The sequence below is a fragment of the Zygosaccharomyces rouxii genome (genome assembly GCF_000026365.1).
Source record: "Zygosaccharomyces rouxii strain CBS732 chromosome E complete sequence".
Taxonomy (NCBI): Eukaryota; Fungi; Ascomycota; class Saccharomycetes; order Saccharomycetales; family Saccharomycetaceae; genus Zygosaccharomyces; species Zygosaccharomyces rouxii.
Genome location: NC_012994.1, coordinates 298,871 through 324,373, shown reverse-complemented (window position 1 = coordinate 324,373; position 25,503 = coordinate 298,871). Strand labels below are relative to the sequence as shown.

At 38.7% G+C, this 25,503-nt stretch overlaps 13 protein-coding genes and 2 non-coding genes across 15 annotated transcripts; 6 read left to right on the top strand and 9 right to left on the bottom strand.

Moving 5' to 3' along the window:
- Nucleotides 1-338: 338 nt before the first annotated feature.
- SAT4 (serine/threonine protein kinase SAT4) lies at nucleotides 339-2,159 on the top strand (the record flags this gene model as incomplete). Its single annotated transcript, XM_002499075.1, has 1 exon — nucleotides 339-2,159. The coding sequence occupies one exon, from the start codon at nucleotides 339-341 to the stop codon at nucleotides 2,157-2,159; it is 1,821 nt and encodes a 606-aa protein (XP_002499120.1).
- Nucleotides 2,160-2,732: 573 nt separating this feature from the next.
- On the bottom strand, nucleotides 2,733-6,479 carry ZYRO0E04224g (uncharacterized protein; the record flags this gene model as incomplete). The annotated part of the gene is made up of 1 exon (XM_002499074.1): nucleotides 2,733-6,479. One exon carries the CDS (start codon nucleotides 6,477-6,479, stop codon nucleotides 2,733-2,735), a length of 3,747 nt encoding a protein of 1,248 aa, XP_002499119.1.
- Nucleotides 6,480-6,993: 514 nt separating this feature from the next.
- RVS161 (amphiphysin-like protein RVS161) lies at nucleotides 6,994-7,797 on the bottom strand (the record flags this gene model as incomplete). The annotated part of the gene is made up of 1 exon (XM_002499073.1): nucleotides 6,994-7,797. One exon carries the CDS (start codon nucleotides 7,795-7,797, stop codon nucleotides 6,994-6,996), a length of 804 nt encoding a protein of 267 aa, XP_002499118.1.
- Nucleotides 7,798-7,999: 202 nt separating this feature from the next.
- ZYRO0E04180g (acetate uptake transporter family protein) lies at nucleotides 8,000-8,875 on the bottom strand (the record flags this gene model as incomplete). The annotated part of the gene is made up of 1 exon (XM_002499072.1): nucleotides 8,000-8,875. One exon carries the CDS (start codon nucleotides 8,873-8,875, stop codon nucleotides 8,000-8,002), a length of 876 nt encoding a protein of 291 aa, XP_002499117.1.
- Nucleotides 8,876-9,317: 442 nt separating this feature from the next.
- Nucleotides 9,318-10,103, bottom strand: ADY2 (Ady2p; the record flags this gene model as incomplete). The annotated part of the gene is made up of 1 exon (XM_002499071.1): nucleotides 9,318-10,103. One exon carries the CDS (start codon nucleotides 10,101-10,103, stop codon nucleotides 9,318-9,320), a length of 786 nt encoding a protein of 261 aa, XP_002499116.1.
- A 543-nt stretch (nucleotides 10,104-10,646) lies between these two features.
- ZYRO0E04136g (uncharacterized protein) lies at nucleotides 10,647-11,372 on the bottom strand (the record flags this gene model as incomplete). Its single annotated transcript, XM_002499070.1, has 1 exon — nucleotides 10,647-11,372. The coding sequence occupies one exon, from the start codon at nucleotides 11,370-11,372 to the stop codon at nucleotides 10,647-10,649; it is 726 nt and encodes a 241-aa protein (XP_002499115.1).
- A 166-nt stretch (nucleotides 11,373-11,538) lies between these two features.
- RPC34 (DNA-directed RNA polymerase III subunit C34) lies at nucleotides 11,539-12,477 on the bottom strand (the record flags this gene model as incomplete). Its single annotated transcript, XM_002499069.1, has 1 exon — nucleotides 11,539-12,477. One exon carries the CDS (start codon nucleotides 12,475-12,477, stop codon nucleotides 11,539-11,541), a length of 939 nt encoding a protein of 312 aa, XP_002499114.1.
- A 213-nt stretch (nucleotides 12,478-12,690) lies between these two features.
- Nucleotides 12,691-15,879, bottom strand: ADP1 (putative ATP-dependent permease ADP1; the record flags this gene model as incomplete). Its single annotated transcript, XM_002499068.1, has 1 exon — nucleotides 12,691-15,879. The coding sequence occupies one exon, from the start codon at nucleotides 15,877-15,879 to the stop codon at nucleotides 12,691-12,693; it is 3,189 nt and encodes a 1,062-aa protein (XP_002499113.1).
- Nucleotides 15,880-16,704: 825 nt separating this feature from the next.
- On the top strand, nucleotides 16,705-17,955 carry PGK1 (phosphoglycerate kinase; the record flags this gene model as incomplete). Its single annotated transcript, XM_002499067.1, has 1 exon — nucleotides 16,705-17,955. The coding sequence occupies one exon, from the start codon at nucleotides 16,705-16,707 to the stop codon at nucleotides 17,953-17,955; it is 1,251 nt and encodes a 416-aa protein (XP_002499112.1).
- A 152-nt stretch (nucleotides 17,956-18,107) lies between these two features.
- Nucleotides 18,108-19,766, bottom strand: POL4 (DNA-directed DNA polymerase IV; the record flags this gene model as incomplete). The annotated part of the gene is made up of 1 exon (XM_002499066.1): nucleotides 18,108-19,766. One exon carries the CDS (start codon nucleotides 19,764-19,766, stop codon nucleotides 18,108-18,110), a length of 1,659 nt encoding a protein of 552 aa, XP_002499111.1.
- Nucleotides 19,767-20,068: 302 nt separating this feature from the next.
- ZYRO0E04026g (uncharacterized protein) lies at nucleotides 20,069-21,580 on the top strand (the record flags this gene model as incomplete). Its single annotated transcript, XM_002499065.1, has 1 exon — nucleotides 20,069-21,580. The coding sequence occupies one exon, from the start codon at nucleotides 20,069-20,071 to the stop codon at nucleotides 21,578-21,580; it is 1,512 nt and encodes a 503-aa protein (XP_002499110.1).
- An 8-nt stretch (nucleotides 21,581-21,588) lies between these two features.
- CTO1 (Cto1p) lies at nucleotides 21,589-22,632 on the bottom strand (the record flags this gene model as incomplete). Its single annotated transcript, XM_002499064.1, has 1 exon — nucleotides 21,589-22,632. The coding sequence occupies one exon, from the start codon at nucleotides 22,630-22,632 to the stop codon at nucleotides 21,589-21,591; it is 1,044 nt and encodes a 347-aa protein (XP_002499109.1).
- Nucleotides 22,633-22,940: 308 nt separating this feature from the next.
- On the top strand, nucleotides 22,941-23,024 carry ZYRO0E03982r. The gene has a single exon. It is a non-coding gene; the product is annotated as a tRNA-Leu (tRNA).
- A 715-nt stretch (nucleotides 23,025-23,739) lies between these two features.
- On the top strand, nucleotides 23,740-23,823 carry ZYRO0E03960r. Its single transcript has one exon. It is a non-coding gene; the product is annotated as a tRNA-Leu (tRNA).
- A 531-nt stretch (nucleotides 23,824-24,354) lies between these two features.
- On the top strand, nucleotides 24,355-25,224 carry RBP95 (RNA-binding ribosome assembly factor RBP95; the record flags this gene model as incomplete). The annotated part of the gene is made up of 1 exon (XM_002499063.1): nucleotides 24,355-25,224. The coding sequence occupies one exon, from the start codon at nucleotides 24,355-24,357 to the stop codon at nucleotides 25,222-25,224; it is 870 nt and encodes a 289-aa protein (XP_002499108.1).
- Between the last annotated feature and the right edge of the window lie 279 nt (nucleotides 25,225-25,503).

Below are 25,503 nucleotides of genomic sequence, written 5' to 3'. Positions count from 1 at the left end.
TTGTTTCTATTCATTTTTTCTTGCAGCGAGCGACTCAGGCAACTGTCGGTGCTAACTTTTTTTTTTTTCTCTTCCATTCATTTCTCTATTCTGTATTAACATTTAAATTTCAAGTCGGATACCTAGTTCATCTAGAGCCTCATCGTCACCTAATAAGGCAGAAACATCCTGTTCACAGAGTATAAGGGAAAAGGAGAAGGAGGAAGTGATTCTTCTTATAATAGAGACGGGAGGGACGAAGTCAGGGAAAAGTTGTCTACTATAACTTTTACTGCTAGTTCCAAGAACTTGAAAAGTTTTTCATCTTTGAAGTATTTTTTTTTCCTTTCATTGTATGAATGATCAGTAACAGTGATCACTGTATGGCGCCAATGGCAGCTGTCCATGCCCCAGCTAGTAGTACTACTGGTGGCGTTTCTAGAAAGAATACTCTTTCAAAAATGGCAAAATTGTTTGGTGCAGGTAACAGCACAAAAAATTTACAACACCAGCAGCAACAAAATCACCATCATCTTCATCAAGAAAACAGTAATGGTAAAGTACGAACCGATGCTGCGAAAAGTGAATATTATCAATCAACACCAGCTCTAATGCCTAATGGTAAGAGCCCGTTATCACCGGCTTCTTCCACTTCATCTATTGCATCATCAGTTTCTGCAGTTTCCATTACATCAAATTCACCGAGCGCTGCAACTACTCCTGGTGCTACTGGCGCAGCACCATCTTTGGGTTCTTCTAAAATACGAGATCATAATAATGTTAACGACCCTACAATTTCTCATACTTCAAGTCTATCGAACATTTCAAGTGCCTACAGTGGCTCTGCAACAAATTTAGCATCTTTCCAAGGACCATCAGGTAGATTTGTTGTTCATGAAGATGGTACTCATGAACACCATTTGAAAAATACTAAACGCCAAGAAAAGTTAACTAGAATGATTAAAAGTATGGCAGTATCTCAAAAAGTTAGAGGCCAAGCAAAATCAGCTGTACCCGAAATTATGATAGAGAATAAAGGTAATCAACAAAACCAACAAAACCAACAAAATCAACAAGGTCAACAACAACGTTTGGATCCTCCAACTCTGTTTGCAGGTCTTATCAAACAGATGGGATCAGTTAATGAGTCGGAACGTGAAAATACTCCATTCAGTGGCGCATCCTATGGCCCTGATAAAAGGCTTTACACTCCTTCCTTGGTGGGTGCAGCCGCAACACCAGGAGCAACCACTACAAATAATTCAACAGCGGCCATTGCAAAAAGAGATTCCCTCTGTTTGGCTGAAAAATATGGAAGATGCCAAGAAGTCCTTGGTAAGGGTTCATTCGGTGTTGTTAGAGTTTGTCATAAGAAAACAATGAATTCAGCTGGTAATGGTAAGGGTGAAGTTTTATACGCGGTTAAAGAGTTTAAAAAGAAACCTTCAGAACCTGCAGAAAAATATGCTAAAAGATTAACATCAGAATTTTGCATTTCATCTTCATTACGTCACATTAATATTATTATGACTTTAGATCTTTTCCAAGATGTTAAAGGTGATTATTGTGAAGTTATGGAATATTGTGCAGGGGGTGATCTTTTCACTTTAGTCATTACTGCTGGTAAATTGGAATATTTGGAAGCTGATTGTTTTTTCAAACAACTCATTAGAGGTGTCGTCTACATGCATGATATGGGAGTTTGCCACAGAGATTTGAAACCTGAAAATCTGCTTCTAACATCTGATGGTACTTTAAAGATTATTGATTTTGGTAATAGTGAATGCTTTCAAATGGCTTGGGAGAAAGATATTCATTTAAGTGGTGGTGTTTGCGGTTCAAGCCCTTATATCGCTCCTGAAGAATATACTCAAGAGGAGTTCGATCCACGTCCTGTTGACATTTGGGCGTGTGGTGTAATTTATATGGCAATGAGAACGGGTCGTCAGCTATGGAAAGTTGCCCAAAAGGAAGATCCATTCTTCGCCAAATATTTGAGGAAAAGAAAGGAAAAGGGTGGTTTTGAACCAATCGAAAACTTGAAGAGAGCCAGATGTAGAAACGTGATTTATTCCATGCTAGATCCCGTAGCATCTAGAAGAATCAACGGGAAGCAGATTTTAAACAGTGAATGGGGGAGAGAAATTAAATGTTGTAATGACGGGCATTCCCTCGACTGAAAAACCTAATAGACGACTTAAAGGAAAAGGATAAAAAGTTCTCGTTAACTCCGCCATTAGGCGTTCTGATTCTGCTTATTCAATTGCATATATTTTTTCATTTCGTTGTACAGCTTTCTCAAGGTTGTACTCTTTCATCTCTTTTTGTTAGGCATTACTATGAGTTTCTCTAGTGATGCTGCTTGTATTATATAACATTTTTCTACCCCACCCCGCACGTATTGGCATAGAAATTTTATTAGAGCAGAATTACGAGTAACGAACGAAAACAAAAAACAGCAAAAAAAACAAACAAATTAAAAGTGATGTGCTAAGGCCCTAATGGTACTTGACTACCAGCGGCTTAGTAGCATCGTAATGCATATTTATTCAAGTTCTTAATACTCTTACGCGATATGTGAATTTGCGTAAGAGAGTTCGAGAAAAAGAGAATAACGATTACGAAGAAAAAAAGAAAGACAAACTCAGAAACCATGAGTATTATGGAAAAACATCACGAATTGGGATAAATATATATACAGGTTTTTCTTTTCATTCTTTTGCATTTGGGAGGGATCACTCTATGAATATAGCTCATAGAGAGCTATAGTTTAGAGGAAGCTTCTTGTTGGAGAGCCGGTCTCTTCTTTTATTGACAAATCTTAGACTCAATTCCTCCTTGTTAGCATCCTCCTTCTCGGGATTGAAGATCAATTCTTCATGGCCAACGTAAAACATGTTCATTATATTGGAAAATCCGACAATTACAGCTTTGGCACCATATCTTGTTAAGGGTCCTAACCGATTAACTAGTAATCCATTGACACCAATTGGAATCTTTTGTAAAGAAATCTTACCACTGGCGGTCATCGTCCAACCTTCCCAAATGTTATGGATGCGGAAATCTGATGAATCATTCACCTTAGATTCCCTCTCAGATTTATCATACTTTCTTCTTATCAATCCACTTGATTCATTATCAGCAGTACCTGTTCTTGTATCAACAGAAGTTGTACCAGTTTTCACTTTGATATTTTGTGGTACTCGACGAATACCTATAAGCATATTATTATTGGTAACGCACCAATCTTCAGCATCGTAGAAATAATGAACCGTTTCAAATGCAGATTCCATACCTAAACAACGAATTTCTCTTGGGTCACGCTCAACACGTAAACAAATACTATTCTTTGTCTTACTCTCTAGTTTAAAGGTATGCAATGCGACTCGTTCGTTGTCGAAAGAAGTATATGCAATAGAGAATGATGCCACTGATGCACTACCGCAAAATCTACAGTGGGTTGGATTGTCATGAAATACTCGCAAAGAATTGGGCTTCAAAAGACCAATGGCAAAAGTTCTTATCACGCAACCAGTCATAGCATCGATTAATTCTGCTTCTTTACCGATGACACGCAAAATCAATCCAACAAACGAGACTAATTCAATTGTGTAGTCTGTCTTGGACATTATCTGGGCTTCATCCACTGAAGGAGTTGCTGAACGATCTTCTTCCATTTTGCTAAAATGCGTGGAAGGTTCAAGCATTCTGTTGTAGTTTACAGTAAGGGTCCTAGGCCTCCATTTATTGTTAACCACGGTAGAAACGTAAAGATCACCAACATCATCGCATGCAACTAACCTATCACTGACTCTTGGTGAAGATAAAAGCTTACACGATTTCAGAGAGTGCTTTGATGAAGTAAGCTTTTCCACATGGAGTTCACCATCAGTTTGGATGCTGTAAAGGTAACCCGAAGGTGTTACAAATACTAATTCATCCTTTTCATCTGGATTCGCTTGAGAGAAAACTACTTTTTCATAAGCGACATCAAGCCCACCTTCAGCCAATCTGGCAGCATAATCAATCGAGTTTACACTGGACCGCCTACTGTTCACATCGGGTCTTAATGCAGCTGCTGGCGGTAACCTTCTTCGCCTGAAAGCAGGGGCTGTAATTTTCCTAAAGAATGCCTCCAAGGGCGGAGCAATAATGGAAGGGTCCTTTGTTTGACGATCTCTTTTCAATTGAAGCTCCCAAACGAATTTCATCTGTCTTCTTGACCAGCATGTAATGCTACCATTTTTACCAAAAAACGCAATATAGTAACCATCATTACTCAAAACCACTTTTGACAAAGGCCAAAATTTACGAGATAAAGGTATGCTGGTTGGATTGGGGATAGGCTTTAATAGAGGTGACCAGACCAGTACTCTATAATCAAGTCCAACGGAAACCACAAAGGGGCATTTCGATGTAGATATACCCACGATATCTAACGAATGGCCTCCTCTATACAGTTCTTTGGCATGGAAATGGTTGGGTGACTGTAGCTTTGAACCAGTATCCTCGCTAATGTGGGGCAGATTTTGCAAATAATTGTTCTTACCAGCTTTGCTCCTCTTAGCTTCCGCATGGGTCATGGAATTTTCTAAACTATCACCATTCGTAAACTGGAAACTATTAATGTGATCTAGTTTTTCCATCAATTTTTGTAGTACCAACAATGTACATGAAAGCAGTAATACGACAGATAATAAAAATTCAAAAACATAATAGAAATCAAGCTTGTAAGATGCTGTAAAGGCAGAGGCATCAAATATGGAGGACAATTGACTTCCCAATTCGTTTAGGTTCAGTTCTTCCTGATATTTTAACACCAAAAAGGGATCCTTCACCGTTAAATTGGCTAAAAGACTCGAAGTACCTTGGTTTTCATCGTTTTTGATTAGATTAAATGCAGCATCTGCGATGAATTTTTGATCAAAGATAACGTTAGGAATAGGTCTCCCAAATTTGAAGACTTTATTAATACCGCCTCGGAACACTTTGAAGATCAACGATGAAGAAGAACGTGCCACCGTAAAGTTGATATTGAAAATTACCAGGTACAATACGGTTAATATCACAGAATAACGATTACGACAGGAGGATTTCAAATAACGGAAAAGTTGTTGCTCCAATGAGGCATAGTTTGATACAGATGAAATTTCTTCATCTAGCAGTACATTACTGTCGATTGAAATTAAATCATTTTCCTCTAGTCTTCTGTGATCCAAGCTTAATACAGCAGTGAAAAAAGTACAACCCAAGAAATGACCGAACCACAACGATAGTAGTAAGAAAAAAGTTGCCTTTCTACTAAATGGTATGAGGAATGTAATCACTATTGAAAGTAAAAAAGCTGATTTTGTAGATTTAATCTGGGACAAAGCCGCACACGATGGGAAACTTCTATCTGCAGTTACATCTCCTGGATCATAAGCTTGAGTTAATGCAAACCCTTCGCTATCTTCCAGAGCCTTAGATTCAAAAGTAGATCCACTAGTATCGTCCAAAAGTCTAATTTGTTCATTCATCGTAAAGAAAATTACCGCGCACGAAAGAGCTCTAAACGGGATATTGTCGTTTGAACTTTTGTAGAAAAAATTTGTTAAGGTAATTGCTGAACCAATTGTAAATAAAAGCTGAGCAACCATGGCTAATATAATGCCAACAACAGATTTGACCGTCTTTTTCAACCTTTTCATTGAAAAGACAAAATAGACGAAAACTGCTAGATGTAAAAGGGAAAAAATAGTTTTATAATGTGATCCCAATTTGATCATGTACAACCTCAAAGATTCATTTTCAGCACTATTAACATTCAATGGCGGGAAGATATGGAAATTGGTAATATTCGACATTCCATTTAAATGTACCACGTTGTAATTTAAGGAATCCAATAGCTTTTGGGAATCTGTACTATTTACAAGGATTGATATTGTTATCCCAGCCGCAGAGGAAACAAGCCCGTTGATTTTCCATGTTCCAAAGAATGAATATTGTGGTAATGAAAGCAAGTTAGAATTTATTGTTTGTAAAGGTGCAGGATCACTTCTTAAATTCTTTAGAGAATGATTCCAAAGTTGAAAAGGTGACTTAACCATCATCGCAGTGCTAACATTGTTCAGTAGTTTGTTTTGTAGTGCTAATGATTCCAATAGAGTCCTCTTCCCTAAAATATTATCAAAATTCTCCCCAACACATCTCATCCAGACTTGTAATAATACAAGATGCGAATTTTCACGTATTCTTCCAGCATTGTGATCGTCTAAAATTTCCACTTTACTGATATATTGATTTCCATTCAATTCTCTCCAAATTTGTCTCGCTGAAATTGCAATGCTGAACAATTTACTTGAAAGAATAACCGCTATCAATAGTGGTAACACGATGTTAATCTTTGGATGTCTAATCACAGTGGAACAAAATGTTTTAAACTTCCTTAGTGAAAGAAATGCACTGCTTTTGTTCCCATAATAACCCCTACGTCCCGTTTCATTTGCCATGTATCGCATCTTTTAAAAGGAGGATTTCTATTTCAGCCTCTAATCGAATAATAGATTATTATACCGTTACTCGTTATTAGTAAAGTAGCAGAAACCGTATATCCCTAAGGTGCGTTTTAAAGGTGGGGAGTGCGTGTATACTGTGCCACGGGTAAGAATCACGATTAGAAGTCGAAGGGAAATGTAGCTTCACCTTAGAAAGGGTTAGGTATGATTTTGATGATTAAACAACTGAAAATACTCCTAAAACCCTTCAAGATCTAGCATGAAAAGCACTCGAAAGCACTATTATTATTTAATGTTTTTAAACTCTAAACCTTAGAAATTGAGTAGTACGTCAAATCTTTGTTCTAGCTGGGGGGATTGACAAAAAAAAAAAAAAATTAACAAAAAAAAAAAACAACAAAAAAGCAAGAAGCAAAATTCAAGATGCAACGAAATGAGATAAGATCCAATTGGTTATTAACTGATACTACTACTTCCAATATTTTGCATTACATATCCTTCAAAAAGCTTCACGAATTCATTTAATGCCCAGGGCGCAGATATCGAGAGATTGCATCTGTTGTAATAAGCTATCGATTCTATCGTCAAGTAATCCGTTAGCATAATCGTCTCTTGACTGTTGATCTAAGTATTGTTGAATTTGCGCCAGACGAGTATAACCATCGGTACAGAACCTTAGCTGAATCTTAACCAATGCTTCAAAACTTGGATCGTAGTAGGGCACTCTTAATGCAACTAATTGTGGTAATTCTTGCTTTAATGATTCATTTAGATTTTCATAAACATCTTTAGCTAGATTTAGTTCCTTTTCAGCACGAGGTAATTTCGTTGCGTCCTTAGCAGGTTTATCAACGAGTCTACGTGTCTTGGCCTTTGCAGCATCGTAATCCTGCTTCTTGTGTTCCCTTTTCTTCATAGCTTCGTTAATTTCTTTGAAGTAACCGGAAAATTTGGTGACTGGGTCAAGAACGGTCTCTCTAAATGGACCATCTAGTTGCTTCACAGTTTCCGTGTCAAAATCTTGTACGCATTGTAAATAGTAGTTACCGACGTTATACCCACCTGTAGAACTGTTGATAAATTTAGAATCGTCATATAGGTTCGATATCACTTCTGCTACAGTAACTTGAGATGCTGTCACTGCTCTCAATGAATCTAAGTATCCTTTAGCCTCCTTTTGTAATGCATCTCCTGCCTTTTGTAACACTCTGTATCTACGTTCTTCAATATCAAAATCTTTGTCGATCGTCTTATCGACATTTTTAATCATAACACTGTTACCAGCCCTATTGATAGCTTTCTTAAACCCTTCCCAACTCATTTTGCTAGACTTTTACAACCTACCACCTTCTATTAGTAAAATAGTTGTTGTTGTTGTTGTTTGTATAGGATGCTACTCTCTTATTTTTTACCTCTGCCCCTTTTAGACTAAATTAAACTGCACCGAACACAACTAATGAAACACATAAAATAAATCATAACAAGTTACAGAATTAAATATAGAATTAGATATTCCCGTACCCTCAGCGACGATGGTGAACCATTCTACCAAAATGCCAATCGTTATTTGGTAATGGAATCGCTTTACACTGCACATAAGAGTTCCGCTTATTAGCCAAACCTGCAAATGCATTATACCAAGCGATAAACGCGACGATAATCCCAAGAACACCACCAGCTCTATTAACACCAAAATTATCCGTAATTGATCCAATCGCCAGAAGTAAGAAAGTAGTACCCAAGAGAAAATAGAGAGCAAAGAACATCAGTGTGGATTTCATGGTACAGACAGACAATCCGTAGGTGAAAATCGCCCAACCCAATAGATAAATGCCTACAGCGTTTCCCAATTGATCTTGATCATCCTTATAGGCGTCAACAATACCAAACCATGGAATGTACAGGGCTGAAAAGCTCATCCAAAATCCACCGTAGGAGCAAAGAGCAGTACCACCAAAGGTATTTTCAAGTGCTAATTCCCAAACTCCTGCAATCACTTGTACAATACCACCGTAAAACATAGCCGGTCCCACGACGACATTCGGTATTGTTAGGCCTTGGGCCTTTGCCTTTATCATGGATAGGACAAATGTAGTCAATGCGAAACCTGATAGTCCCAACGGCGCAGGGTTGGCAAACTTGTGTTCTGATGGTGGTGCTAAACCTGGATTCAGAGTACCACCAAAGGCCTGGAATAAATCATCCTTTAAAAATTTCCGACGCCCGATTACCACGTACTCATCGTTATCACCTGCGGTGAAAACCCTGTGGACCCCATGCTCATTGGCACTACTGTTATCATCACCAACATTGTAAGCACCAGTACTAAACCCGGTTGGTTGTTCGTAAGCTGCGTCAGAATCTGTGCTCTGCCGTTTTTCAACATCAGAAAAGGACATGGCTAGTGCGATACAATTGTCCTAGCAGAAGAAAGACCTGAATGTCAACTACCATAATCAAACAATTCTACAAAGTTTCTCATGTTTTCCTTATATACAAATGTGGATACTTTACTCTAGATCACTAAATCCGATCTATTTCTTCAGCATTAATCCATCAACCGTTCCTTTCCACCTTGCCCCTCACCCGCGACTTTGTTTTCTACTATACGTAAGTAGAGCTTTAATTCGACTACTGGGGTAATTGATGTTGATGCACTTCTCAACATGAAGAGAGTTATACTATACGGAAATTTGCCCAGAACTTGTTTTTTTTCGTTCTTGGCATTGGCCCCGCACGTCGTTCGAGAATTGTAAAAGAGGGGAGCTGAAATCGACCGGAAGCATAGAATGAATAGATGAAAAAGGGACCTCTGAATTTCGAAATCGAGAAATCACGCAATTAGTTAACACGACGACGGTTCCTACCTGTAATGTTGGTTAGAGTATACTCGTTTGTAGGTAAAGGTACCGGATGACCCGTCAAGTAAGAATTCTGCCTTGTAGCCAAACCGGCAAATGCATTGTACCAGGCTAAAAGTGCAACTATAACTCCCAGAATCCCCCCAGCTCTTTTGACTCCGAATTTACCTGTAAATTCCGAAATGGCTAGTAGTAGAAACGTAATGTCTAGAAGGAAAAAGAGCAAAAAGAACATTAAAGTGGATTTCATTGTGCAGATCGTAATCCCAAGAGTAAATATCGTCATTGCTAGCAGGAAAAACCCCACAGCATTACTCAGTTCCGATTCCTCTCCTTCGTAAGCCTTAGTTATTCCGAACCAAGGAATGTAAATCGCGGCGTAACTCATCCAGAACCCTCCATAAGAGCAAAGGGCAGTGCCACCAAAAGCATTTTCAAGTGCAATTTCCCAAATTCCAGCGATTATCTGAACAATGCCACCGTAAAAAATGGCTGGACCAACAATTGCATTTGGGATTGTTACATTTTGAGCCTTTGCATTTATTAGCGAGAGCATAAAAGTTGTCGCTGCAAAGGCGGATAGACCAAGAGGGGCAGGGTTCGCAAATCTGTGTTCTGATGCCGGTGCTAAACCAGGCTGTAAAGTACCACCAAATGCTTCGTACAAGTCACTCTTGAGATATTTCTGGTGTCCAAAACGAATATATTCGTTGTTATCACCTTCAGTAGCGATTCTACCGACAGCATCTGATTGTGCTTGCATCATTGGATTCTGTTGAGCAGCATGTTCAGATGATGTTATCGACGCTCTTCTTTTTCGAGCATATATCTGTTCCTCTTCTTCATCTTCGTCTTCATCTTCAATAGGTGAGGATGTCCTTGCGGCTGACTCTTCTGATTCATATGCTGTATGATGTGGCGATGAATCGTGACTAATCGTTTCTTTCTCGGAAATCGTCTTGTAGTAGTGGTGGTGGTATTAGTAGCAAAAGTATATCTAATTAGCTATTTAATTGCCAGGTTTTGGCAGTTTTAGGCTCTTAGTGAGTCATACGCTTAAAAATAAATGTTCTACTTTAACACATACTCTGTTATATAAGGAGAATTGTTCTATAGCATGGAGCATAGAATGCTGTCAGTATTCTATGGGCATTGTGTATTAGGGTTGGGAGAAACCTGGCCACTGGACTCACTTTTCAGCCGCACCTACCCGAAGCGCCCATTGCTTTATTGCGTACTTCCCCACATGAAAAAGTGTCAATCACTTTTCTTTTCTTTTTTTAAATATTTAGTGACGGGGACAATGGTGTTAGTTAGTATCACCGAGGTAGTCATCGATCATGTGAACTAGGTCGTCAAGGATCCTTTCATTAGCCGTACCTTTGTCGTTCTCGACCTCCAGTTCAAATGGTTCTTGAGAATGACGACCACAACGATCAAGGGGTCGAAATTTAGTCTGTCTTGGAATTCGTCCATGTTTGTTTATAGACAATTTTAAATTGTTAGTGAATGCCTGTGTATTCGCTATTTCTGAAGCAGGTTTGAATGTAGGGTGATTGTGGCGGGATGCATTTTTTTGTTGCTCTTCATTCTCATTAAACAGCTTTCCAGTTGCATCTCCGTTGATTCGCTCATGGTTGTTTCTTCTACTCTTACTTTCGAAATACCATTTTAACATCATACATCCCATTCTGTATTGTTCGGGATCCTGGTGCTTTATTTTCCTCAATGACAGCATTCTTTGAAGATCATTCTCATATTCCTTTTCCTTTTCCTCTTTCTTTTCTGGAGTAATAACAACTTCTTTGCCAATTCGTGGTATTGACTCTACAAATGTATATGATTGCTTCGCATTCTTCCATCTTCGGAAATGATGAAAGTATTGTGTCGTAGTGCATTCAACTGGATAACAGAATTCTTTGATCTTGTGAACATATTCTCGAAGGCTCGAAGCAAATTTTGAGCGTTTCGAAAAATCAGTGGTGTTGGTAGTCACTGTTCCTTTAGTGTCTTGCTTTATACTTCTTCGACCCATGACTCTTTTACATTAATTCTACAAAAAAGATAAGATTAAAGATATAGTCCTTTCGAGGTTCCATGCACATATGTGCAATGCAAATGCTTTTTTTTTTTTTCGATTTTTAATTTTTAAATATTTTGTGACGCTGATGCCGGCGCTGACGCTGACGCTGACTCGCGCGTCACAGAATCCATTCATCGAAATATACTGCTTCTTTATCATTCTGTGATGGTGCAATCAGGTTGAAATAATCAAAAATTGAAAATTCGCCATCGTCATCGTTGGAAATTAATCCACCGTACTGTGTCATTTGTCGCACACTCTCTAAAGTCACTCTGTAGCAATCGTGTGATATCTTTTCCATCTTGTCATCGTACACTAAAACATCACATAGAGATCTTATATTGGCAGGCGTTAATTCAACGTTGACCACTTGGGATGCCACTATGAAATCCAATATATCTTGGATGGTAGAATAATTCTTTACATTAGGTGCGTATAGTAGTTCCTTCTTATCATTACCGCTAAAGTTTTTGAAGCCGTTGGGGAATGTTCTATCGGATGCAAATCTCCAAACGATTGTAAGCAAACTGTTAATAAATTCAACATCTAATTCACTATCAGTAAACCAAGGACCACCGGTAACGTCAATGGAAGGTTGTAAATTGTAAAGCATGTAAATTTTTCTAGTTGGGTATTTAACACTTTTCACACTTTTCACATACCGCTGAGATTCTAAACTCTTCAAACATTTGAGAACCACATGTTGGTGTAAGTTTGTCTTTGCCTTAATGGTCTTAGTCCATATACCCTCTCTGCCGCTAGCTTCGATGTAGGAATACACAAGAGATTCTTCAGCTGACATGGCAGATTTCTTTTGGGCTTCAAAGATGTCAACGGCTTGGAATTTTAGTTCATTATTTTGCTTAACCAACTTAATCAGATTTTTGTCTAATAATTCTTGCACAATTGGCATCAAATCATTTAGAGACGCTATACCTGAAGTTTCTTGTAATTCAGGTTGTGTGAACAAGACGCTGGGACCTTTATCCAACATCTTGGTATGTAGATCTTTTGCCTGATCTGAAAGTTGCAGAGCATTTTCTAAGAGATTCCCCATTTCTGAAACAATTCTAGTAGTTTGATCCCAATAGCACTAGCTCAACCAATTTCAAAGGCTTGCTATGTAGTTTTATCCATATTATGATCAAGCCCATCTCATCGGAGAAGTCGACATGAAATTTTGATCGATATATCTACGTGTTTAGTGATGATTAAAGAGACGCTAAAACTAAGTAAGGTAAAATATCAAATTAAATTAAAATTCTTCTGGCTACTTTTGCTCCACCACTATCAGTTTCAAAGCCACATAACCGATTATCAAAAATACAGTACTGAAAACTCCCAGTATCTTAATATCTAACCCCAGATTCTGTACTGAGAATCCGAAAGTACTTAAGATTGTAGCACCTGGAACTTCAATATCTAAACCATATTTCTTTTCTCTTAGCATTAATGATTTTACTTCGTTGATTAGAAGCGATTCATAGGCGTAATAGAAAAGGGAGAAATTCTTGAGATACTTGAAAGCGACACTCGTAATTTCTTTGGTGTTGATGAAAAGTCCGCTGAATAGCAGTGATCCCAACAGAACTAGCACGCTAAAGATAATCGAGTTGCTCAAGTCTTCAAAAATAATACCAATGGATAGAATTTCTAAGGATATACCCAAATTGAAAAGCACTAGGATTCCAATAAATTTGAAAAAGGCATGGTTATCCATGTTTAGCCCCACTAAGGGATAGACGACCAATCCTAAGATAACCGGTGGAATTACTCTTAATGGTAAAACATCACTCAAAATTTTGCTGAAATAATAGGCTAGTGGTGAGTAGTAATTATTGGAGCGTTCCTTAATGAAAATAATTCTCTCCACAGCGAAGGAACTCAAACCTGTCAGTGTAACAAATCCAAAATATGTCATAATGAAGAAGAAAAGTCCCAACCTGTTTTGGAATCCACTAATGTCATTAGAAACATCGTAATAAAGTGTTCCTAAAAATCCACCTAGCAATAGAGTCATGAGATAGTTGGCCAGTAACAGTTTGGGATTTCTGTAAATATTTTTAAATGTTCTCGAACAGAGAATGGATAACTGTTGAGGAAAAGATGCCGAATTCATTGACGATGGTAATTCCATTTGAGCTGTTGCATAATTAGTGAGAATGGTAGCTATATCATGACTCAATTGTGCATAATAGGGACCATCCTTGAAACGATTATGCAAAAGTCTGGTATTCATGGAACCAACAGTTTCGTGTTCTTGTGATACACTATCTTTGAGTAAAGTTCTAATTTCATCCCTATGACCAGCTAAATGTTCCCATTCACGTTGCGTAACTGAAGGTACGGATCCGCTTCCCTCTTCCAACGCTGGGTGAATTGCATTCTTATTGGCGTCTATACCCGAAGTGGGATTTTGGAGTACATCAGGGGTGACTTGCATACCACTCCTACTACTAGCGGCTCTAGCTCTTTTCTTACTTTGCAATTGGGTTTCAAAAGTGATATCTATCAAATAATCGGCAATGTTGTATTCCGTGGGACATTGGTAACCATTATTGCGTAAGAATTCATTAACTCTTATGGCTTCACCGGAATAGACCATCTCACCATTACTTAAAAGGACCAGTTTATCAAACATTTGGAAAATATTCGATCTTGGTTGATGGATTGACAATACAAGCGTTCTCCCGTAATTTCTAGCTAATCTCACCAAACAATCTACAACGTTACTTGCATTGTTGGCATCCAACCCTGATGTGGGTTCGTCTAAAAACAGAATCAGTGGACTAGTCACTAATTCACACGCGATAGACACTCTCCTCTTTTCTCCACCACTAATTCCCCTTTCAAACTCATTACCAATGATTTTATCCTTAATATCTAAAATTCTTAGTTCTTCTAAGACTTTGTAAACCCTAGATCTTTTCGCTTCAAAAGGCAAGGCACGCGGTAAACGTAATAATGCACTGTTTAGAACTGTTTCGAAGACTGTTAACGTTTGTAACAAGTAATCATCTTGATCAACAAATCCAATTAATTTGGTATAATCTTTCTTAGAGATAGACTTCCCGTTGACTTTGATCTGACCAGAAACTTTACCCGCTTTCTTCTTCATGGCTAAAATATCTAAGAGTGTGGTTTTGCCAGCGCCTGATCCACCCAAAAGCGCCATCATCTCACCTGGTTGTACTACTCCACTGACTTCATTAAGAACCGTTTCGGAATTGTCACGGTTTATTGGCACTTGGTACACGATATCTTTAAACGTTAGGACAGCCTCGACATCAGTCTTCAGGAAATTAGCATCTGAAGGCTCCTGGGCACTTGTAGCTCCACCGCCACCTCCACCAGATAAAAAGTCATCACCTTCCAATGCTAATGGATCGTTTTTGAACAAAGGTGACTTAGAGATACAGAAAGTGACAAAAGTCACTAGCAGTAAAACTAACACGGAAGTTAGCGCTAAAATGAGGTTTGCCTGCCAAGACATGGAAATATCCTTGTCTGGAGGCATGTAACCTGGTATTTCACTGTAATGAAGACATTCACCACCGCGGCACTCAAGCATAATGTAAGGATCGCCAAAAATTGTTGAGATTAAATCGTTCATAGAGGGTTCACTGAACCTACATTTTTTTGTTTGCAAATCACATACAAAATCACCAGGACCTTTAACGGTTTGTGTCAAAAAGTCAGATATATCAATTGATCCTTTGGCGCCACACAAAGTAGTGTTTGGAACACACTTGCATCTAGCGCTTTCACAATTGTAATGAGAAGAATTTGATTTTAAATCGTATTCGAATTGACAACGATCTAGTCCACAGTAAAAACTCTCTATCCTGTCTATCCAAAATTGAAAGTTGCAATCCTTTGTATGATTGTCACATGAAAAGGTGACTTGAGGAATTCTACCCTTAAGAGTTTGTAAAATTTTTTCATTGGTTACATTACAACCTTGATAAGATTTGTTAACAATCATACCATTTTTATAACAAGTTCCCTTTAATTCAGGCCCTGGCATAAATGCGTCACATGCGAAATCTTCCTCGCATATGTTACAGTTTATACCACCCCAACCTGCCTTACATTGACATGTGTCAGATCCATTGTCACGTTGAGGCCTTCTACCGTTTGGCTCATCTAACCCACCACAGACAGGAATAGAACAATCATCGCCTGCAAATCCTGGAATACATTCACACCTACCGGTATTAGAATTACACTCGGAATATTGTTTACATTCAAAAATTGGTAACATACAATTAAAGCAAGGTGGACATTTATCACCATCACCGTTACCGCCGGCGGCGGCGTCGCCGCCGGCGCTGTCACGATCGGGCCGTGATAACGTAGTTCTCGTTCTAAATTCAACTTGGTCGAAACCGATCCCCATTACACGGGTCCATTGAACACTAAAAAGTAACAGCAACACATGTAGTTGGACCTTCAACATATTAGCATTACCGATCGAGGCACTTGAACGAAAACCGGAGAAACAAAACTGGCAAAGGGAAAGAGTACTTCTTGTACGCTAATTGATCAATAGCGCCTTCGAACTGAATTTTTAGTTGGTGAACGCCTTTTACCACCACTATGAGGATTATAGTTTACATAGAGATGGAGTAGTCAAGGGAACCTGCTTGCTTATCCTTATTTTTTAGGGGTTGTGATACGTTTTCACCAGCTAGGTCACGCCCACATTTTGTTACCCGGTCATTACGGTGTTCACGTGAATAGCACGTGAAAGAGTCGCTGGTCTTTTGTCCGGGTAATGCTATAGTATCCCATGATCGGGATTCCACTTTTTTTCTTTTTTTTTTCCGAACCCCTCACGGCTGCCATAACCGTCCAGCATCGTCTCCCTAAAGACAATAAAAATTAGTGGAATCTCGGCCCACTGGTGACATGATGCGAATTTTAACACGAATAAAGGGTATAAGGCAAAGTGGTAAAATTAACCGCAGTGGTACCAGCAGAGCTGGTGGTGCTAGTGGTCCAGCAGGATCACAGTCATTTTTACCTTTTACCATCATGTTACCATCCACCTGTAGTAGACGTCTCCTCCACCACCCCCCTTTTAATGAAAGTTTTCCCGTTCGTTCTTTTCAATTCTTTAGATGCAGGGAAATGTGTATATAAATGGTTGGTAGATTGGCCATTACATCGTTCTTGGTACAAGTAATTTTGTTCTTTTTGTATACCCCCAGAGAACTTTATTGTATCGTTATAGATCAATAAGTCAATCCTCCCAAAAAACAATAGTAATTAGCATTTGATTATGTCTTTGTCCTCTAAGCTATCAGTTGACAACTTGAACGTCCAAGGCAAGCGTGTCTTCATCAGAGTTGACTTCAACGTCCCATTGGATGGTAAGACTATCACTTCCAACCAAAGAATCGTTGCTGCTCTACCAACCATCAAGCACGTCTTGTCTCAAAACCCAAGATACGTTGTTTTGGCTTCTCATTTGGGTAGACCAAACGGTGAAAGAGTCGAAAAGTACTCTATGGAACCAGTTGCCGGTGAATTGCAAAAGTTGTTGGATCAACCAGTTACTTTCGTGAACGACTGTGTCGGTCCTCAAGTTACCAAGGCCGTTGAAGAATCTAAGCCAGGTTCTGTTCTTCTATTGGAAAACTTGCGTTTCCACATCGAAGAAGAAGGTTCCAAGAAGGTTGACGGTCAAAAGGTCAAGGCTTCTCCAGAATCTATTGAAGCTTTCAGAAAGGAATTGTCCTCTTTGGCTGATGTCTACATCAACGATGCTTTCGGTACCGCTCACAGAGCTCACTCCTCCATGGTTGGTTTCGACTTGCCACAACGTGCCGGTGGTTACTTGTTGAACAAGGAATTGACCTTCTTCGGTAAGGCTCTAGAAAACCCAGAAAGACCATTCTTGGCTATCTTGGGTGGTGCTAAGGTTGCTGACAAGATCCAATTGATCGACAACTTGTTGGACAAGGTTAACATTTTGATCATTGGTGGTGGTATGTCTTTCACTTTCAAGAAGGTTTTGGACAACACTCAAATCGGTGACTCTATCTTCGACCAAGCTGGTTCTGAACTAGTTCCAAAGTTGGTTGAGAAGGCCAAGAAGAACAACGTCGAAATTGTTTTGCCAGTTGACTGGGTTGTTGGTGACAAGTTCGGTCCAGACGCTAACACCAAGGTTGTTTCCGAAAAGGAAGGTATTCCAGCTGGCTGGCAAGGTTTGGACAGCGGTCCAGAATCTAGAAAGTTGTTCGCCGCCGCTGTCGCTAAGGCTAAGACCATCGTGTGGAACGGTCCTCCAGGTGTTTTCGAATTCGAAAAATTCGCTGAAGGTACCAAGGCTCTATTGGACGAAGTTGTCAAGGCTTCTTCCGCTGGTGTCACTGTTATCATCGGTGGTGGTGACACTGCTACCGTTGCCAAGAAGTACGGTGCTGCTGACAAGATCTCTCACGTCTCCACTGGTGGTGGTGCCTCTTTGGAATTGCTAGAAGGTAAGACTTTGCCAGGTGTTGCTTTCTTGTCTAACAAGAACTAAGTTTAAGTTTAACGAACCAAGACTCGAGAGAAAGAGAGTTAATAATAGTAATGAGAAAAGAGAAAACCTGATGGCACATCGGTTTTGATAGATCTACGTAACGCTCATTTTATTTTCTAGTTTCTACTTTACATACATATCCTAACGACTAACTATTTGGAACGTCTTTTTTTGAATACGTGGTTGCGTTCTTCGGGCCCTATGTATGGCTGGTCAAGCGCTTGGAAAATTTTGGTATCAATGAAGCTTTCGATGAGAACGTCATTTTTGTCGAACAGGCCATGTTGGGTCAATTTCATCCCTTTTTCAATGGCAATCATTCTTAACCAGCGGTTAAATTCTTTAGGACCTGTCCATTGTAATCTGCTGGCGCCTAATTCGGACCATTTACAGCTGAAAAAATCAACTCTTCTACAGGGGTTCCCTACTTTTGTATTCAATGACATGAATTGATCATCTGATAACAGTAATGACTTAGGGTTCCCATTTTTGGCGGTTGATCCAGGGATCTGGAAACCGAAATAGAATTTCTTTATACGCTCGTTACTGGGCGTTATCGTTTTAGCTTGTAAGTTACACTTCTTGAATCGGTCAAGGATTTTGGGAGCAAATAGTTCGCATATGCGTGGCGTCAACTGTAGGAAACACTTGATGTAACCCTTGTCATAAAGTCTAATCGCAACTTCTTCCATTATGCTCGATAATTCAGTCGTATCATTACAATTTTTCTTATGGAATAGCATGTCAAGGTCACCGCAGTAATCTGCTCCTCTCAAGTAACTACCTTGTATCTCTACTTGGCATGCAGGATCGACTGATTTTAACTCTTGGTTAACGATTCTTTCAATTTGAGAACACTCTTGCCGCGGAATGGGGATTGACCAATCCTCGTAAAATGACCATCCGAAGAGGATCGGCCAATCTGTTTTCAATTCGTGGGGAAATTTTTGAGAAACCTCTGCAAAGGATTTCAGTCCCAAGTTGGTCCACCTTCGAGCGGTATAGGTTCCCACGTTATGACATTTGGATAAATATTGGAGGCTCTCTTCAAATTGAGGTGATTCATAAGCGCCCGGTAGAGTGCCTGTATCTAAGATTGTTTGGATCTTTTTAGCGATACTAGATCCAACGTTAGAAACCTCCTTTTGAGCTTGGACTCCTGATTCAATCTCATGAGGCAAGCGTTGAATGCCAATCTTGGCAAGGTTATAGCCTCTAGATCGGAAATTATCGCCCTTCACCTTGTACCTATGGGCAAGTATATCTAGAAACTTGATAACTAGCTCATTTTTTGACCAGTTTGTCTCAAGGGACCTTGAATCTTCCCCATCAGAACCCTTTGGTGTCTCTTGACCCTCGTGCTGGTCCTTGCTGGGACTCCTTTCACCCCCATCAGTTCCTTCAACATCTGTAGCTGACTCAGAATCCGAACTCACGTTTTCATATGCTGATTTCTCCTCTTCAGTTGGTATTAATTGCACTAGTTCCGGTTTAGATATCACTAATTGACCATCTTTAAGCCACCTACTCACTTTACTTGCCCTAACACATTTCACAGAATTTTCGGTAATGTAGTCGTAGATGTAGTCAATATCCAGATCGCTTTCCCTCCTTAGAATATCTTCATGGATGATATTTTCCCCTTCACCAACGAAGGAATCGTTTATCAATACAACCGTCTCAGGGTCCAGTTGATTCACATCTTCTATCACTTTCCCTCCTTCCTTAGCTATTAATCCAGCCAGAAAGTCGAGAGTTGAAGAGCTTACATTAGGTAGAAATAGAAATGTGTGGTCCTTCAGAATGGCCATGCTCTCTTGTGTTTTCAAATCATGAGTTCAAGTCTCTTTTCCTCTGCCTTCTTTTGAACTTGAAGCTCATCGGACTTTACGATAACTGATTGTCATCTTTCATGCGCTACAGCCGCGTCACAAAAAGTATGGTATTCAAAAAACTAAAATTTATAGATCAATAAAAAAGGATGTAGAGAGGATATTTATTTGAAACTATGATACCAGTATTTTTTGGGGTGAATGCAGCTGTTTTTTTTTATTATTTTGCCAGAGCAATAAGAAAATAGTAATAAATAGCTGTTTCCTTCTTGTTCAGCTGCATGAAGATTTCTCGTAATAGCTCTCATAGACAAAATAGACAAAATAGTATCTGTAGGCCCAGTACCGTTGCAAATGCTGCAAATGCCGATCAGATATTTTGGAATACGAGCACACCGGTACTGACGACAGACGTTTTTGAGGAATTGGAACTACCTACTAGGAGGACGCATTCAAATACAAATTCATTTTCGTTTGATCAATCATGTTTCACAGAACTTCCATTTAATGAAGCGCCAGAAGTACTGCAATCCCCAGATGATTGCTGTTTACCACAATTTGAAGAAGTGTTGGAATTGGATAAAAATTTGGAGCAAATGCCCGCTCATAAGTTAAAACAATTTTTATTCTTGCACAGTGTTGTGAATTCGTCAAGCGATGATTCTCAATTTACAGATTCTGGAACTGAATCTGAAGAATATTGGATTGATAATCCACCTTCAGCCGGAGGCGGATTTTATAGGTTTGATGTGGTAGAAGTGCCCATACCGCTCGAAGGTCAAGGACAACAAGTGCAAGTGGACCCTGAAGAAGATGTTAAAAAAATGTTAACTGAGCCGCAGGTAATATTCTATTCAGTGCCGCTGTCAATAAAACATTTATTGTGTACCCATGATAATTTAATGGGTCTCTGTGAAAATATTACACTGGAAAGAATCGTTCGTAGACGTACACTGTCAAAGATAATACCTATGAGCTCTGAGGGCGTGAGAAGATTTTTCCCGCTGGAAGTAGATTTTTCTTCAAGCAAAGAAGGATGTAATGACGTCGTTAATGTTTGTGCTTTCATCCAAACTCTCTCTAACAATTTCCAGCGCAAATTGGGATCCTTTTTCAATACCACGTTCCAATTTTCTTACAAATTTAATTGTGGGAAATTTTACATCAAGTATGGGATATTTGACGATAATTTTGACTTCACCTTCGGTAGTAATTTGATTGATTTACATGCATTTTCTCGTTATCTACCAGAGACAGATGAGCGATTGGACGACAAAGGTTTAAATAGCAGAAGGAAAAAACGATGTCATAAAACCTCTCGAGCTTGGAAAACTTTTGTTACTATGGCAGAAGTTTTCACCATTATTGATTACATGCTCAAAGGTAAATTCAGCTGGGTTCAAAACAACAGAAAGCTATTAGATTACATCAGTAAAGGTGGATCAATCAAAGTAGCCTCCAAGCAATACGATACCACAGTAAGGAAAAATCAGCAAAGAATCCTAAGTAATGTGAGAAAATATATTCGTAACAAAGAATTGATGCCCTTAAAAGAGGCTAAGGAACGCAACATTATGAATGATTCACAATTAGAATTCCATAATGGTCTTTATGATCAAATAATAGGATTTTATGAGAATATTGGTAGAGAACTACCCCAATCTAGAGTGAAAATGTATGTTATTGAATTAAATGACCTCGAAGCAGTTATTGCTCAAATCTTAGATAAATACGTCTACGAGCAGTATGAAGTTACCGCCGATCATGATAACGCATCTAATTACAAAACTTAATAAGCATTTCAATTTTCTCCAAAAATTAATCTTTGTAAATCATTCCACGATTTGACTATATAGACAGTTTTCCCACCTTGCTTTGTACAACAGGTATACCAACCTAGAGATGAATCGTGAGCAAATTCATCCATCTCTTTCTGAGGTAACCCTAATAATTGAACAGTAAGCTTCTGAAATTTTTTGGATTCTTTAATTGGATCAATCAGTAAGACACCGTTGATATTGGGGAAAAGCACACTTAATAGATCAGTATCGCTATCGCCTACATACCATAGACAATGATCACTTTCTTTACTGTCATAATATGACAAAATTTGCTGAATTACCTTAATTTTATCTGATCCTGTCAATAAGTCATTGGTAAACTGACCAGTATACTCATCACCGTCAGAGATTAGATTATTGCATGCAATGTGATGTGGATGAATCTTTTCATCACCAATAACATGTCTAATGAATTCTGGTGACCAATTTACGGACACAACGTGAAAGTTATCTTTTGGTACTAAAGAGATGAAATTCGAAAAACCTGGTCTTAAAAGTGAATCAGCACCTTGAAGATTGTTTTCCACAAATGAACGAACCTGTTCATGCTTTACTCCTTTGAACACATTACGAGATTCAATCTCAGTAGTGCTAGACAATTCAAGAAGCCTTTTACTTGTTTGGAAGTCAACTTCCGCATGGAAAAGTTGCGTAAAATTGGTATCTGTAATAACAGTCTCCTTCCCTAGTGGTAATAGTGGTAAAACCCTGCTATTAATGTTTGATTGAAATTTTTTATAGTGTTCATAATAAACGTCGACAAAGTGTGACCAAGCAGGTTTTAATTTAGGATCTAAAGTGTATGGTAACTGCCCTACTATACATGTAGTATCCCTGTTCGTGACAGTCTCGTCAAAGTCTGCTATTATCACGTTATTCATGGTTGTGTAAATCCTTTTAAGAGTAGATATACACTGACAAGTTGACGATAAATGTTTACACACTTCTATATCAATCCCACGTAGGACAAAAGAAGAAAAATTTGAAAAATTTCCCTTCAACATGGGACCGACTCAAACTGGTGTAAGAATTTTTTTTCTATGCTACAATCATCAACGACAATTGGGGTAAGCTGGTTAAGGGACCAAGTTGAGAGTAAATGGTCCTCAGAATCCTTAGAAACACACTGACCCGATTGAGCACTTGAGGTGGTTTCTTTAAACAGAACTAGAAATGGCGAAAGGAGATGTAACAGGATAAAGTTTGACCTTTTTATACTGCTAATTCAAAAATTCGTTTGTAACGAGAAAATAAGCATATCCTGTTTTACTTGTACTTCTTCCCTTTAAGAGCCGTCACAACAAGTTACTAAGGAGGGTTGGCCGAGTGGTCTAAGGCGGCAGACTTAAGATCTGTTGGACGGTTGTCCGCGCGAGTTCGAACCTCGCATCCTCCAGATATTTTTTCTATTTTTTGGATTATGCTGAGTTAAAAATTATAGTTTCTCTTGCTACCTGTTACAACTAGTTCTTGTAACTCTGCTCCCATAACGCTTCTGACTTTTGATATCTGCAACTCTTACTCTCTATCATTATCGTTGGCTTTTCATGATAAAATTCCTGTCATTAGAATATTTTCTTTAGCTTATCTTGGAGTTCATATGTCTTACGAAAATTCACATTGATCATGACTTATATACAATTAGGCGCTTCTTCGAATATTGAGAATTAGTTCATCGGATGTCCAATCACTGTCTGTGCTGGGAATTTTAGCGGGTATTTTCATTTGCAATGTTTTTGATTTGATCTTGGCGTCTAAGCTTGACAGGTCCGTATCCTTATCTGTTAATTGACCTGGCTCAGCCCAAGATTCTGATACCCTTTGGTAAACGAAAAAAGGTGATTTTCAACACATGTTTCAATCAACTTCAAGAACTTACATATTTTACTTTAGGTCAATTGTAAAATCGAATGATATCGTTTACTTATTCATGCATCACAGGTGTTCCATTATACTTCTTCCCAATCATTGGGATATGGTCCCCAAGATTTAAATTGATTCTTGATCAACTCCAAGAACGAGTTTCTAGGCTATTTGTCCGCATAACCGCCAAAATTTTCTTGTTAGTATGTGTAAATAGAATAAAGATTGAACCAATATCAAGTTACTTAGGAGGGTTGGCCGAGTGGTCTAAGGCGGCAGACTTAAGATCTGTTGGACGGTTGTCCGCGCGAGTTCGAACCTCGCATCCTCCAGACTTTTTTCTTTTTTTGAATTTTTCCAAATCCTTTTAAAAGTATCATTTTCTACGTAAAAGTAGGTTTGTTTTCCTCCCGTAGTTTCTCCTTCCTTTAATTTTAAGTTTGGGTGCTTGGTGTAATTATTCCCTTAAGCCATTATTTAAAAACAAAGTAATCAATAGGATTTAGAATATAAATATGAGCTTCTTTAGCTTAGAGAACCAATGAATTAGAATTTTAAAATGTGAATTCAATGGAATGCAAGAATCAAGCTTCGTCAATACTTTATCCACTTCCGTTTTCACCTTACATATCACATGACACATTAGCCGCTGAAGTGTTGTCTTCTGTAGGTATGGGTGCTTTGAAAAAAAAATTTTTCCATTCCCAGGAGGTGGAATAACAAGACAGGAAAATTTAAATTGAGCTAAGATGAGATGAGATGAGATGAGATGAGCGGGTTGAACTGAGGACTAAAGACATCTTTGGATTAAAAGAATCGCTACCGTTAACACAGCAACTGCAACTTATAATCATCTCTCGAACATGTCAGAACATGTCCCCGCTTGGAAAAGAATTACTATTAAAAAGAATCAACAACGAGACTCAACAAATGCCAATGAAGAAGAAGATGATCCGTTGAATATCACAACCCATTTGGCAACGGGATCATTGACTAAAAAACAAAAGCAGAAAATTATTAGAGGAGAAGATCGTGAAGATACCGATTTACCTTCGAATAAAAAAACTAAGAGTGATAAAAAGAAGGAAAAGTTACCTAGAGAAGAGAGAGATGCAAGAAAACAAAATGTGCTTAAGGATCAATTAAGATACTTGATCGAATTTTATTTGAACAAAGTTAATCCAAAGAATTTGCCGGATTCATTGAGTTCATTAACCAACGTAAGGAATAATTATTCGGAAAAATTTAACAACGACGATCAGGATGACGATGACAATTCCTCAGAGTCAGAAGTTATTGATATTTGGAAATTTTCCAAACAAAAGCAGAATTGGTTAATTAAACATTTTTTCAACGCAGAAGAAATCCCAGTTGAATATGACGAACTACTATTGTCATATTTCAAAGAATTGAAAAGTCCTGCAATTAAAGATCGTGTTACAGCTGTTTGTAAAGCAAACGTCAGCCAATGGAACGAGTACATTGATCAACAAGACGAAAAAATGAGAAGAATCGTCGAAGGGGAGGAAGAGCAAGAAGTTACTAAAGAGGATGATGCCAAAGAGCATGACACCAAGGAAGACGATATGAAAGAAAAAGAAGAGAAAAAGAAAGAAGAGGATGAATTGACACCACCGGATAAACGTGTTGTCAAAAGAAGCCAAGAATTGCTGAAATTATGGCAAGTCGAGCCTCTCATAGAGCTAAAGAGATTTAACGATGACGCATTTTAATTCAACTACCTTTCTAATGCCCCGTGATCTCGAAAAAAAGGAAGCATAGAATAGAAGAAAGAGGGACCGCAGCACCGGAATCAAGAATGGCGGACGGTGGGATGAAGAAAAGAGGCTTATCACTTCCTCCCCTCTCTCCGATCCTACCCCGCGTTTCATTGTGTTTGGCATTTCATCATTCTAGAGGTCCTATCGAACAGCCAGCATAAATGACGTATTCCACGGACAACACTAGTCCGCCAACTTCGAATAGCGTCATCCCGGAGTACATCCACCCGT